At 43.9% G+C, this 15,347-nt stretch overlaps 1 protein-coding gene across 2 annotated transcripts; it reads left to right on the top strand.

The window, feature by feature from the left end:
- Positions 1–4,067: 4,067 nt before the first annotated feature.
- On the top strand, positions 4,068–8,060 carry LOC133470781 (class I histocompatibility antigen, F10 alpha chain-like). Of its 2 annotated transcripts, XM_061759588.1 has the most exons (8): positions 4,072–4,331; positions 5,054–5,320; positions 5,445–5,723; positions 6,178–6,486; positions 6,561–6,668; positions 6,745–6,762; positions 7,442–7,523; positions 7,601–8,060. In XM_061759588.1, the coding sequence occupies exons 1-7, from the start codon at positions 4,268–4,270 to the stop codon at positions 7,501–7,503; spliced, it is 1,107 nt and encodes a 368-aa protein (XP_061615572.1). In that variant the 5' UTR covers positions 4,072–4,267; the 3' UTR covers positions 7,504–7,523; positions 7,601–8,060. The 2 variants fall into 2 exon arrangements, with proteins under 2 accessions (XP_061615573.1, XP_061615572.1); XM_061759589.1 differs by lacking the exons at positions 6,561–6,668; positions 6,745–6,762 and having other exon boundaries at positions 4,068–4,331.
- The last annotated feature ends 7,287 nt before the right edge of the window (positions 8,061–15,347 follow it).

Below are 15,347 nucleotides of genomic sequence, written 5' to 3'. Positions count from 1 at the left end.
CAGTCACGTGCAATGTGGCCTTTGTTTCCACAGCACCAACAGATGGTATTATCATAATAATTTCGATTTCTACCATATCTTCCTCTCCCACGGCCTCTGCCGCGTCCTCTAAAATGATCTCTCTCTCTGCCTTGATCGTATATTTCTGCTTCTTCGTCGAGGAAGACATCTATCTTCTCTTTTTTTTTTTTTTTTTTTGTCGAACACTCTTTCTGCGTGGAGGGCATGATTAACATATTCCTCCAGAGGGCCAGTTGCTAGGTTTATCCAATGTTTATCTACCCATCTGTTAATGTGTTCTTTCGAATTCGCATGTAAAGCATTTTTTAACTGTTGTTGATAAGGTGTGATGCCGGCTACGGCCTTTTTCACATCCTCATTAGTCCAGGTCCTATAGACCAAAAGAGTTTCTTTTTGGATTTGCCACTTCAATCATCGGAAATAAATCCATGTCTCCCTCGTCTGAGGTTAGATTTGTTATTTTGGGAGTGGGAGAAAATGTTTCTCCCATAGTTTTAGACCAATTCATTTGTACCCCTCCCGATCGTAAAATTCGTTGTGTTTGTGCCTCTCGAGTTGGAGGAAGTTCATGAGGTGGCAAAACCGGGTACAAGGGTGCTGATGCTTTTGTTTCCTCATTTTTTTTACAACTTTCTTCAATTATCTTTTTCTCGCTAGTGCTTATTATTGGTCCTGTCTCGTCATCTTCCTGTCTTTGAAACAACATATTTTGATGCCTACCTTCCTGCTCTTTTTGTTCATTTGTTAAGTGTTTCTTATTCTCCCTTCCTTTTTCTCTTTTAGACGCCATGTTTAACCAGAAGAGTAAGTCGTCAAATCCATCTTTTTGTATTTGTGATATATCATTTTTGTGTCGACACTTTATTTCGTTTTGAAGTTTCACTATTTTTTGCGAATTTAGCTGGCCAGCGAAACCGTATTTGGTTATCCACGTGTTTAAATGTTCTATTTTGGAATGGTTTTGTATATTTCCAATCTTTACATGTTAGGCCTATTTTTGGATCCGGTTTATTGTTGTTATTTCCCATTTTTGTGAATTTGGAAGTCAGTTCATTTGCACCTAGAGTGACCTAAATACTGACTTTATTCAAAAATGACAGGGTGACAATTAATGTCTGAGTTTTGGCAATTCTCAAGCTTCTACCCCAATTGGGGCGGAGAATTCTTGCCTTTGCTTCCAAACTCAGTTGTCACTTACAATCCCGTCTTATACATTCATACTTTTACACATACACACGATATTAATAACGTTTTTATAAACACACGAAAACACGGAAACACAGAAACACAGAAATACGGAATTTAAGTACGTACAGGACCCCGCCGTCCCCACGGATTTTATCGGATTCCGTCGTCCATCTTGACCACTTGCCAGTGACTAGTATTACACAAGGTTTGTTCTGCCGCAGACTTCTTCGTCGCGCAATTCACTCACTCTTTAATCCTTTTTTCCCCCCAAAATTTTTAAAATTTAACTCACCACTCGTCTTCAATCCTGTGGATTGTCGTCAACCTTCAGATCCCAGTCGAGGAGAACGAAGACCAGTCCCGTAAAGGGTCTTACTTGCCGTGGCCACGGTCTCTTAACTGGAAGTCGGCTCCACAACTGGAATCCTCGGGTGTGTTGACATCCGGCTCGAAGGACCAATTTAATGTTGGATTTATCTTACCCAACATTATAAAAAATAGACACAAAAGGAATGAAGACGCTGGTTTCTTTTTCTCATGAGGAGGGCGTATGGGAGATTGTTCAGATCACAGCCTCTCAACACGCTCTAAACAATCCCCCCCCCTCGCTCCTGCATTTATTTGAAATAGGAGGGATTTACAAATCATAATGTTCTAAGTAATAAGACACAACACATAATATTGAACCAACACCTGTCACGACCCGACCACATCCGATCACGTCCTTGGTCCAAGCGCCCTTCCATCGGATGATGCTGAGTCTTCTTTTTGTAGGCGAGACATCTCAAATTGTCCATTATACTAATGCAAGCTAAGCAAATGAATGATAACTTCTACAATTTATCTAACAAAACTTTTTTCCCCTTTTTTTTTTTGGTCCACATTTTTTTTTTATCATTCCAATTATACCAAGTAATAATTTTTGATGACTTCTTCCATGGTGGAAATGGTAAAAAAGATGCCCCCCCCCCCCCACCCCCATTGGAGCTTTTTTCCACCCTTTTTATTAGCTGAATTACAGCAAAATAATTATGGCTACTTTTCACATGGAAATGGCCAAAAATACATCTGCTTTATCCCACATTGGAGCCCCCCCCCCCCACACACACTTTTTAAATGTATTTATTTATTTAGTTTAAATGAGGTCAATCATACCAAATAATTATTTTTTGACTACAACTCCCATAGCAGAAATGGCAGCATTTGTTTTTTCCCCCAGAATTATTGCCAAATTGGAGTATTTATTTTCGCTTTTTTTAATTAAACCAGTTATATTAAATAAAAATATACTATATTTCGTAATAGTAGCAATGCCAGATTTACATTTTTTCTTTTTTGTCCCACGACACCAAACCAAATCATTTTCCTTCTCTGATGGTGGAAATGCCCGCTTCCCCCTTTTTATAATATATATAATTTTGCCCCCCCACAAAAATCTCAAAATGATTGCTCAATTCCACCCAAAATTATGTTTAAGTTTAAATTCCTCCGATTTCGCCAACTATAAGCACTTCTCTAATTAACAGATTTTTCTTCCCAATTTTGTTTTCCAACTTTTTGTCTATTTTTTTTTATCAACGTGATTTTTGAAAAGTGTGCCCTGGTGCCAAACTGCAGTTTGTTTTCTGCTTGTACATAGTGTACATGTATTGAGTGCTGCGGACTCATTGGCTGCTGCTTCTGCGAATGTTGTACATGCTGTATTGCGCAAAATGCTCCAGATTTAATACGACTTTTATTTGTTTTAAGAGGATCAAATGTTTATGTCAAATCAAAGTCTTTATTTTATGTGTTTAAAAAAAAAAAACCCTCCTGGGTCTATTTATTTATGTCGGGCTTTTGTCTTCATAATTATTCATTTGTTCCGCACGAATGAAGGATGAATTCAACGTCAGCCGTTCACACAGAACAAATGTGGTTGTTGAAGATGTCACATGACCTTTTCTGATGCTTGAAGAAAAACACCAAACCAGCCGGGCCTGTTCTCAATGACGCTCATGTTCCCACCCAAGCTGATTTGAAGTTTTAGGCTGCTGCCAGGAATGTGTGCATGCTTCTGTCTCTTTTTTGTTTTTAAACGACAATAAAAACATTGATTTCTTATGCTTGACTGCATTGTTTGCCATTCTTTTTCTGGAATATACAACTTCATTCTTAGTTTTTATTGTGACTTACTCATAAAAATCAAACTTTGTAGAACACTGAAACATCCATAGGTGTACTTGCATATCTCAAATAAAACTCCTATCAGGCAAAGAAATAGCAAAAATAAAATATTCTCTGATGCCTCTAAAACCCCCAAAATATAACTTAATTCTTGTAAAAGTGCAGCTTTTTATCTAAAAATAGAGTGCATTCTCTTTTCATTGACAATATGCAACTTTTATTCTCAAATTACAAAAATGCCTGAGTTGTAATATTACAAATTTTCTTTTACAGATAAAAATACAACTTGATTCTCTCACACTCAATCCAACGCATGACACTTGTATCGCACTTTTCTAGGCACTCCAAGACACGACTTGTGAAGCAGTCTGACGAAGCGTGGCTGCCATTCTGCGCCTGCGGCCCCTCAGAATGTGTGACCTCACTCTGTTTTTCTTATCATCCCAACAAACAAATATTTTCCTGGAACTGACAAAATGAGAGGAAAATCCACACCCTTGGGAAGTTTGATGACTTTTGCATGAACATAGCGCAGATGTAGTTTTCCTCCACGCATGTCGTCGTATGTTTCTTCGGGAAGTGGGCTGGCGCGGTCACGTGACTTCCCCGAAAGGCTCGCGCGCGCCGCGCCAAGAACGAAAGCGTCGCTGTTTCCGCACAAGCTTCCAAAAACACTCGCGCTGCTCCTCGTCTCCGATTTCGCACACTCGACTTCATTTGAGCGACACAACAACGCCACGCGAGTCAAATCTTGTCGCCCAATGATGAGGAATGCGAAAGTGACGTCATCGGCACAGGTAAAGAAGGCGCGTCTTCCGGTTTGCTGTCATTTGCCGTTCGGCCGTCGACGAGGAGGCGTCGTCGTCACTTTGTGGACGAAAAGGAGCAAAACATGGCGAAGCTGAACTTGTGTGTCTTGTTTGTCGCGGCTGCGCAAATCCACAGCGTGACGCCCGGTAAGTGCACTTTGTCCACAACTTGATGATCCCGATCGTGTTCCGATGATTGGTGTCGACGCTCTTGACTTTGCCGGAAGCAACACTTGGACCGCTCAGTCCGAAGTTCTTGCAACTGGTTTCACTTGGCAAAGCTGCCATTGGAATATTCGCCTCACGGAGGCGGCATTTCAATATATGTGGAAAAAAAATACAAATCAAATCTCATTTCTTGAAATAACGACAAACAAAATCTGCGTAAAAAAAAAAAAAAAAGTGTTCAGCGTATCCTTTAGTAGATCATAATTCTAACATTTATTGTAAGAAGTTCCTTTATATTTCTCATTTGGATATTTCATGAGTTACAACTTAAGTTTCCAAAATATATCGTCTACATTTATTGACGAATCTGTTATTAAGGACTATTAAATCAATTTATTGAGCAAGGGCATGATAATTGTAACATGATAGTCAAAATTCAATCAAATGAATTATGAGCGTCTGTTGTCGAATCCATTGCGAAGTTTGTGTGTAAGAATACGTTGAAATAAATATTAAAGTATTTAAATGACCACAAAAGAAAATGGAATGTTTTGTATCTTTTGATTTTAATTTATTTGCCCTAAAAAAGACGTTCAAATGTTTCAACTGAAGACAAAATCATTTGAAATAGGAAGAGTGCAAGATTTTGGGCCATCAAACAAAAAAGTAAGATCAACCTTTTTGTTTGTTTTTTCTTTCAGTGCTTCACACGCTCAAGTATTTCACGACAGCATCGTCTCAAATTCCAAACATCCCAGACTACTTTGATGTCGGTTATGTTGACGACGTTCCGATTTCGCGCTACGACAGCAAGAGCAGGAAAGTAAAACCCAAACAGGACTGGATGAACAAAATCACAGCAGATGATCCTCACTACTGGGAGAGAGAGACACAGATCGGTATTGGTAATGAGCAGACCAACAAAGTCGACATCGAAATTGCCAAAGAGCGCTTCAACCAAACTGGAGGTTTGTTGACGTTCAGCTTTCCACAATTCAAATCGATTTCATGTGCTCGTACACGTTCTTCCTCCTCATAAACACGTTTCCTTCTCTCTCGACATGGTGTCACTCTTCAACGTCATTCTCTCAGGTGTTCACATGGTCCAGGTGATGTACGGCTGCGAATGGGACGACGAGACCGATGAGGTTGATGGTTGGCGACACGACAGTTACGATGGAGAAGCCTTCATCTCGTTGGAGGTGAAGACAATGAGATGGATCGCAGCTCACCCACAAGCTTTCGTCACCAAACTCAAGTGGGACCGGAACGAACTTTTGAATCAACAAATGAAGCACTACTTCACTGAGATTTGTCCTTCTTACTTGAAGAAGTATGTGACCAATGGGAGGGACTTCCTGATGAGAACAGGTGCAGTCACCTCATGTTAGCACGCCCCCTACAGGACCTTGACTGGCATTACAAGCTGCACTCTTTCCTCGTTGGCTCCTTTCCTCTCTCACACATTCTCATCATCTTTTGTTCTCTCCATCTTTTCACCCTCTCACACAATCTCTCTCTTTTCAATCTGTCATTGATTGTCTCCATACTTTCTCCTCACACGCTCCCTTCAACTTGTTTTCTTTCCATATTTCCTCCTCTTACACATTCTTCCCATCTTTGTTCCTCTCACACATCATCTAGCTAATTTTCACCCTCTCACACATTCTCTCAATCTTTTATCCATTTCACACCGACACCGACCTTTTTCTCCTCTTCCATATTCTGCCATCTTTGTTCCTCTCACACGTTCTCCCCATCTTTTCCTCCTCTCCCACACTCTCTCCGTCTCTCACCTGGTGTCCACGTCTCCCTCGGCCCGCAGAGCTTCCCACGGTGTCTCTCCTCCAGAAGACGCCGTCCTCTCCGGTCACCTGCCACGCGACGGGTTTCTACCCCAGCGCGGCCGCCCTGTTTTGGAGGAAGGACGGCGAGGAGCTCCACGAGGACGCGGAGACGGGAGAGACCCTCCGCAACCACGACGGAACCTTCCAGATGACGGCCGACCTGAAAGCGGAGGTGACCGATGAAGCCGAGGGCCGCTACGAATGCGTGTTCCAGCTGTCCGGCGTGGCGGACGACATCGTCGTCAAGCTGGAGAGAAGAAGCATCCGGAGCAACGCGCGCATCCGAGGTGACCGACGCTCAGATCGTCGCGCGTCGGAACGATCGCTCACACGTTTTCTTCTTTCTTCTCACTCTGCGAAGAGGAAGAAAAGAGGAAGATGGCGCTGGCCGTCGCTGTCCCGCTGGCGGTCCTCGCTCTGGCGGCGGCGGCGGTCGCGGTCCTCGTCAAGCTTTACAAAAGCAGACGAGGTGAGGGACGCCGACGTTCGCTCTGTCGGGAAGATTTGTGCCCATCGTGACCTTTGTGTCTCTGTTTTCTTTGCAGCCAAATACGATCCAGCTTGTAAGTCAAACGACTTCTGTTTCCTTTGAGCCGCGGTCGGCAAAGCGGTCGTGCGAAGGTCTGATGCGGACCTTTGCTACAAAAGTGCGCACGAGGAGTCGCAAATAGTCAGCCGTGGAACGACGGACACGTGAATGTCGACGTCGCTATCGTTGTGGGAAAAAGGACTCGCTCCCTAAGGCGGAGAAAACCCGAAACCGAATGGAAGTCAATTTAGATTTGGTGGAAAATGTACGACTTAGTTCACTCGTGTTCCTTGGCCCTCAACGGCGAAGCGTGCCAAAGCCGCACTCGGGTTCATTCGATTGAAGCTCCTCCCCTCGCTTCGACAAAGTTCCTCGGCCCCGAGATGCCACCGGGTGGCGCCAAACCTCTATTTTAGTATTAGCTATGGTTTTGGGCTGAGCGCAAAGACGGCGAATAACAGAAGATAGCTTCCCCTCAATCAATATTCCCCAACATCCGAATTCCTGAATGTGGAATTGTAAATATGCGGCTATGAACTGTACGATTCCAAAGAAATTCCCCACCACACTCTCGTAGTCAGGAAGTAGAAGATTTGTCCCAACCGCAGCTCAAAGTACGAGTGAAGATGGATTCAAGAGGCCTTCGTGGAGCAAATGTCCTTCCTTCCAGTCGGACATGTTTTCATTCACATCTTTTTTTTCATTCATCGCAGCCGTCGACGCCGATTCCGAGCCCGCCTCCGAGCCCGCCGCCCCGACGCCCGCTTCCGAGTGAGACGCAGCCGCCGTCGCACGGTGAGTTCGCCGACGTGGACTCCGCTCGTGTTCTCGGGACTCTTTCCAGGTGCGTTCACGTGCTCTTCTTCGTGCAGGTGTCGGAACACGAGAGAGACGTCTCCATCGAGCGCTTTCTCATCACGCTTGGGATTTGTTCTTCACGCAGACAATTTGTGCAATTATGATGTTTCTGTGAAGTCACAGTTTTTGCTGGCTTTGGTGTCTCGGGTGAGACTCGTTTGAGTCGATGGGGTTGCTTTCTTCTGTCCGTTAAGTTTGTCAGAAATCGGCGCAGTCACACACTGAGAGGATTTCTTCTTTCGTTGTATCAAGCACTTGAATAGCTACGATGAATTGATATCACAATGTGTCGATTGCTGGTTTGCCTCGCACTCCTTTTATCAGTCCAAAATGATTTTATAATCCTGTTATGGATTCACTTCAACAAACAACTCTGTCAATTTGTACTTTGCTCAGAATGTGACAATGTTGTTGATTGCATTTGTTTTTGGAACTTGAGATCGAGATTTGGACCAATAAACGGATGATCGTAAAGATGTGTCGTTCTGAATTTGACCATTTTTAGGAGGCTTTTCTTGCCCTCCCGGAACATACTACGTGTTTCGTGTTGATGAAAGTCAGCAGTCGCATGGCCGAAAGCCGGTCCAACCCGTTGTCGTCGGTGCCGTGGCTCGCTGACAAACAATTGTGCGTCTCGCAGCACCAAACTTGAACTTTCACTTTCTGTTGGAAGCGTTTGGGCGCGCCTCATAAAAACAAGCAAGGACAAAAAGATGAGTTTTGGCCGTTCCACACGAAAATGCACACATTTTCTTTCACCCTCTAACATACTATTGTTCAAATATATTTGTTTTTGTTTTTGACATGTCATTATTTGTATTTATCACAGTGTCCTTTTTTTTTTTTTACACTGGTAAGACGTTAGACAACTTAAAATAAGGACAAAATACAATACAAAATCATGAACTTCCAAGGGTAAAATCAAGCCATTTATTTGTACATTTTAAACATGCAAAAATAATTTGTATCACCTGAGTAAAGAAAGTCATTCACAAGGTCATTTCTTCCATCCCAATAATAGAAATACATGGATTCAGTTTTATACATACAAATCCCATTTCGCACATGAACTCCAAATCTTTTTGGCCTTCTTGTTTTGATAATTCAATATAAATCCTTGTGAAATACTGGGAAAAAAAGCGGCTTTGTGATTGACAAATTTGCATTGATAAACATTGCTAATAAGATGAGGAGATTCATCACATGCTCGTGTCATGATACAGAATTTTCATTGAAATCTTACTACATCCTTTCGTAGTTTCACAGTGAGTGTTCGTAAACAAAACTTTGGACCAAGGTAGCCGATATCCAATCCATAATTTGTCGGAAGATCACTCATCTGAAACAATGGACACGTTTGATTGATAGCGCTTGTGTCTTGCTGGCAGTTCGGGCAACCGCGGCGCCCGCCAGGCGGCGTCCTCGCCAGTTCGCGTTTCGCCAACGAAGAAGAACGCAAACAAGATGGAGACGGTGCCCGTCGCACTCAAGATACGTCATTCGTTTCGCTAAACAATTCAATTGGGACAAGTACATAACCGCACCGAAGGTAGATACACGTCGAAAAGGGAACACTTTGTCGTCGTCACCGTTTTGGACGATTTATTCCCCGCAAAGCTCTCTCGTCAGCGAGAATGCGGAAGTGAGCAAGCTTAAGCTAAGCTAGTGCTATCTAGCGACGTCATAATTTGTTGTTATAGCGTCGTTGAATACACATTTATGAATAATACAAAAAAAAACACCACAATATTCGTATCGAAACGTGTATGCTGCGAACAAAACAAACAAAAAAAACAGGCACGGAAGTTAGCGACACGAAGCACAGAGCCCGGTAAAGTGTTGTTGTTATTGTTGTGGAGGGGAAACAAAATGTGCAAAGTCCAAATGCTGCGAGCTTTGGTGAATCAGCGACTAAACGCTGCCGTTGAAGAAATATTTGTGGCGTTTGAAACAACGATGGCGGAGTACGAGTAGGAACTGTGTCGATCCAAACAGGAGATCGAGCGACAGCGCCGACTGCTGGACGCTGTTTGCAAGCCTCGAGACTCTAATAGCTCATTATACCATAGTTACTCTATATTTATTGTTCATGCCGACTTCCATATATCTTATCTTTTTGAATCATAACCTCTGCAGGGGTGTCAATAGCTGTTTCGTATTATTCATTACCACTCACTCATATCATACTCACCGCCAGTGTCACGCTAAGGTACTTACTACCATATCAGGTGAACTCCTTCGATAGTATTGTGTTAGACATTCCGACATTGGTCCGACTCCGTATCCCCCCAGTCATGCATGCACAGTGTCTTCCTCTCTTCCATCCAACTTCCTGTGATGAACCTGCATAAACTAGCAACCTCCAATATCAGTATAGTGTTGAATCAAAGTTCAGAATTGGACTCCTAACCTCCCGTTCGGATACATCACGCATCAATGTGTCCACTTTACCCGGGCACCCTTCTTCGATAGCTGTCTGCGGTTCGCCGGCAGTAGATGTTACTGGTAGGAGTCAGTACAGCAAAGTTCCTAGAGGCTCCTCGCCCAGCAAATACACAACAAAAGGAATACAAACCACCATTGCAGAGGCCCAGCTGACGAGTCCTGTAAACAAGTCCTTGAATAAATTAATCACACCTCTGCAAAAGATGTTCCTGCCGGGACTCCAGAATTCCTGCCTTCATATCCTAGAGAAGGGCCAAGTCGACAATGGTCACCAAACATTGATATGATTTCCATAAATAACGAATCACATGTTAACACAGATAATTCATTGTTAACACGTTTCCCAACAGCGGCAATGTCAATAGACCAAGAATCACATAAGAATCGGCGTTAAGTCAGCACTCCCATAACCTGCAATAAGTCAACACCGTCACCCTGCATCCTCCTGGGCGTCCTGAAAAATAAAGTTATGTCCACAAATCAGAGTCAAAAAGCAGAGTCTTCCCCGTGTCCTTATGTACCCCGTCACAAAGGTCAGTTCGTCAACAGTCTGTGTAGACCTTGCCCACTTGTCCGTCACAATGTCCTCGGTCGTCATCAACATGTTAGTTTCAGATGACCCCACAAAGTGCATCAAAGCCTTCTCCACATGAGGGAATTTGACCCAGTGGTGCTTCATTTCTGCTTTTACTCAACACAACACAAACATTGAACACAAAATCATAAACATTGGACACAAACCATAAACATTGAACACAGAATATATATTGGTTGACTCGTAATTCCCAACCAACCCCTCTGGAAGCATTTGTGTGCTTACCCAATCGGCGGATCTAAATTTGTAATTCGCGAGCTATGAAACTTGTGCAGCCTCCTGAGGCTTTTTGTTTTTAACGCAATTAATATCCCACTTCCCTCGTTCCTGTTTGGGCAAAAACCGCCTCCTCCCCTGCCATCACGTAACTCGTATTTGAAAGTTGATCGGTTTGAACTCACTATTACAATCGCTACACGTGGTTTTCCTCCTCAGTACCGCGATATTCCTGCGAGATTGACGATTTAAAAATAGCTCTGGTACCGACTGATTTCTTATTATTACTCCCCGGGTGTACAATAAACGGCTTGCTACACCCACGTCACTGCGCATGATCTTCCCCTGATTCCTCTACCAGTCTGCAGGAATCCTTCATTGCTTTTTGCCTAATTTCCAATATCACATCTGCCAAATCCTCAAATCAAGTCACCCTCTTCCACGTCGGACCAGATTCATTCGTCGATCAATGCCCCCCTTTGTATATTACCCCAGCACAAAGTCAGGAGGGTTGACCCCATAGGGCCCAAATACAGTAGATGGTCTTGGTCCATCGATATTTCCATGTGCAGCGTAGGAGGCTTAGTGAGGCATTTGCTAACAAACTACTAACAGACTCATTAACCAATCAAGTTGGAGGGCTGCTCCTTTCTGACCTCTCTCTTTCAACCCCTACCCACGTTGAATATACATTTTGAAGTGGAATTCTATCGGAGGACTGCATGACCTCATACTCCCATAACGGCAAAAATATTTCGAGCCATAATTTCTCCCACAATCCTATCGAGTGCCTCTGCCCACCCCACTGACTCGGGAGATTTCTGACTCTGAGTAAAATGTAACCCTCCTTGTACTGAAAACTCCTAAATATCTGCCCTGCCTAGCCTTTCCCATTTGTTGCTGTTCAAGGGCAGGTGACCTGCTTAATACCAATTACCAAATGACCTCAAGTGATCACCGACCGACTCCGACCTCCGCCACACGGCATCCTTGATGGCTTCGAGATGTGTCCACTTTGTCCCCCACTGAAACGGACTTTTCATCATATTGTTCCAATCCGCTTGGCAAACGTGGAGACGCAGGACCATTCAGCTGCTCTTTGTCTTTCCAGCTTTCCGCCGTCTCCACCACAAAGTCCTTTCCTTGGCTCTCTTTCTGTCATGAGAAACATCCTTCATATAGATGCGATCGTCAGGTTGACGAGTCTCTCTCAGTCTCTCGTGACAAATAATAACAGTTGCGCTCCCCTTCCTGGCTTCACGGCATTGCTTTTGTCTTTGTTATTGTTGCGGGTAAACTGAAAAGCCAAAACCGGCGACCGACCCGCGGCTGAGAGGGGACACACTGGGTTCTCACTTGTCAATAAGTTCACGCGAGCACGACCGAGCCTCCCATAGTCACCTGTTCAGTGAACGGCGTTTCTGTCATCGCTTCTAAATTTGGTTGATATCCGCTTACTTTCTAGCTTGTTCAATTAAGTCAGTGGAAGATTTTTAAGTCTAACTAACCTTTGTTCTTGTCTTCCATTTTCCAGTTGTCTCTGATTTGCAACCCTCCTGACCTCTGTCTCTTATCCTCAGACGTAGGGCTCAGGGCACAGCAGGACTTCCCAGATTATTCTGTCTGCTATTTCCTCAATCAACCTTAACTCGTATTTATTAATCCATATATGGTGCTTCCCGTTGACCCCTTTTGTGTATCATTACTTTATGTCTCACATGATCAACGCCTTAACTAAGCCTCCCCAACCGCTGTAAGGAACCAGTCCCCAATCACTGGGGCAACAATGTTATCTTCTTTTTAGAAATCTAAGAATACTATCCCTGATAAATGTGTCCCTTTCGCTCAAAAAGTAGCTCTCCGCTTGTCCACAAAGTGTTGTAATCGACCTGATTTAGGAGACAGAATGCAACTAAATAACCCTCCTCCAAATTGGCTTGCCAGACAGATGGAAAAATCCTCTTGGTCTTCCCTGCTCTAGTGCTGAATCTGGGGAGACAATCAAACAGATGAATCCTCATACCAAATCACGTCGTCATTCTCAAAGACATGTGCTCCTCATCATTTCCCTGGCACACGATGCAAATGAGGCACAGTCTCATATCGTATGTAGCTGGTCATTATACACACCATAACTCCCTCTGGCAAGTAAATAGCAACTCAACTTGACACATCCGCCCACTGCTGTGAATGGAAAGGATCGCATTCACTATACTGTATTAATATTCATTACATTGTATCCATTTAATATTGTAAGGGGGTCTTTCGCCGACTGGTGCCCCTTGCGTAAATTTCTTCATCCGGTTTGCCACAAACAGGAACTTCTATGTATGTCTACTGACGATGCTTACCGACTTTCTTTATGTTCCCAAATTTTCACGTGGCATGTACTGGTAGACGGCCTAATATTATCCCGAATGTGCTTTTAGATTTCCACACGCTTTTCCCTCATTCCCTGTTTTATTATCCTTCATTAGCGTCTTCCCGTCGCGTCACTCTGTAACCCGAAAAATTGCTCCCTCTGACGCACAAGTTAACACATTTGTCATGACTCCTCTTCTAGGCCTAAACAAGTTTAAAGCCATCGTACGCGTTAATGTGCTTCTCACAATCCTCTGTCACTTCAAGTGCTCTCTAAGCATCTATCCATTTATTAGCCTGCTACTTTTTTCAGCACCATGAATAAATAGTAACACTCTGACTTTCAGATCCCTCCGGTGCCCTGCAAATGGCCAGCGGTTCCGCAGCTTGAGCGGAGGGTTTCATAACATCATTTATGGACCAAAGCGTTTGGAATTCAGAATTTGGGTTTCCGCGATATCTTCTGCGCCCTCTTGTTTACAAGGATACTACGGCACGTTAACAAAAGCAGTCGGGTCTACCTCGAATGTTACCGGAGTCACGGATGCCATCTGCAGGCCACTCGGACCGCAGTGAGTCCGGCAGCCGTTTCTGTAAAAACTCAACATTTTTTAAAGACAATTTTTGTATATTTACCCACCTTTTTGAATGCGGGCTCGTGCGGAATTGCTAGGAGTTTTCTTCCCCCTCTACAATTGGTCTGCCATTTGAGCAGCTCCCTTGACCGGCAATTGCCGGTTAGAGTGACGTCACCGGGGCCGTTTTCGGGAAGGTCCGTCAATTGTATTTAGCGGGGGAATTTGTCGCTCTTTTTGTTTTTCCGTTGAACAGCTGCCATGGCAGGGCGCACCAGACAAATCTCATACATTTTTCGAACAACATATTTTCCTTCGGCATCCATTACCGATCCTCTCTGAATTTACCCCAACTAAACGGAGCGCCCCGCCAAGCCCTTTCCCGCTTTACAACGTCCTTGTCATCTCGCCAGGATATTAAACTTCGGTGCGTTTTACTGTCTGTCTATCTCTTCGGCACGACATTCAAGTAATTCTATAACCCCCAACTATCGCTTTTCCAAAAACTCCTTTCTATGTCCGGTCACATCCCTACCTCCGTTGAACACATTTGGCTGCTACCGCCGTCCGCACACACAAGAAAATCCCGCACTTTTTACGGCATTCATTCAAACTCCGCGTGCAGCCCGAAGTGGGCCAGAACCGCCTCGATTTGCAGCGGTCCTCTTCGCTCAGGTTTTAACGGCACCATAACACATGCGCGACTATGTCACCACACGCCAGGCGCCTGTATCCATCCCGTGAAGCGTTTGCCAACAAAAACATCCGGGGTCGTGTCTCGCCTGCTTCCCCGGGAACACTGGCCAGCTCTTTTTGACCCGGAAATAGAACAGCACGATGCAATTCTGACGTATTCACGGCCGCCCGACATCCGCGTTGTATATATATATATATATATATATATATTAATTTATCATACCTTACTTGTATTTTTTATAACAATAATGGGTACCCTTTTAGAGCGCTTTATAGCTGTTTACATAGCTATTTTTACAATTATATTTATTATAGTTCTAGGGTTTTCTTCATATTGTGTACACAATTAATAAGTCGTATCACACAGAATATTTGTATCATACATAATTAGTCCACGGGTCCATTTCCAGATCTTCTCTGAGTCTCTTTGGTTTCCAAATCGAGCTCACCTCGTCTGTTACTTAATTTGCTCAAACTGGAATGACGAACGTCGTGTGATGACTTCCTCCCAATTCCCGCGTCTGGCTAGCTTTTGGCGCCCTCTCATGGCCCGCCGACGTCACTTCTCTCAGACTACGCTTGCACACTCATTCTGCTAAATAGTAACCTGGCCAGGTTGTGTTCAATCGGTACTTAACGACGATGGGCCATGTTACTCATCCGGTGCCGTGCCTTGCTAATTTACGACATCCGCGTGAACGCATCCGTTCTGAAGCTAAGCGCACGTCCCAAATCGAGCATTCTACTGTTAACACTTTCAAACTTCTTTTGACATCACTGCGTGTCAAAATCATTCATTCGAGAAGGGCCTTCCCCTCCGTGGGTCCAAATACCAGTAAAAACAACACAAAATTTAGACGAAGCCTTCAAAAC

This window comes from Phyllopteryx taeniolatus, chromosome 21, assembly GCF_024500385.1.
Source record: "Phyllopteryx taeniolatus isolate TA_2022b chromosome 21, UOR_Ptae_1.2, whole genome shotgun sequence".
Taxonomy (NCBI): domain Eukaryota; kingdom Metazoa; phylum Chordata; class Actinopteri; order Syngnathiformes; family Syngnathidae; genus Phyllopteryx; species Phyllopteryx taeniolatus.
The sequence above is the reverse complement of the archived record's forward strand: the minus strand, read 5'-3'. Positions and strand labels throughout refer to the sequence as shown.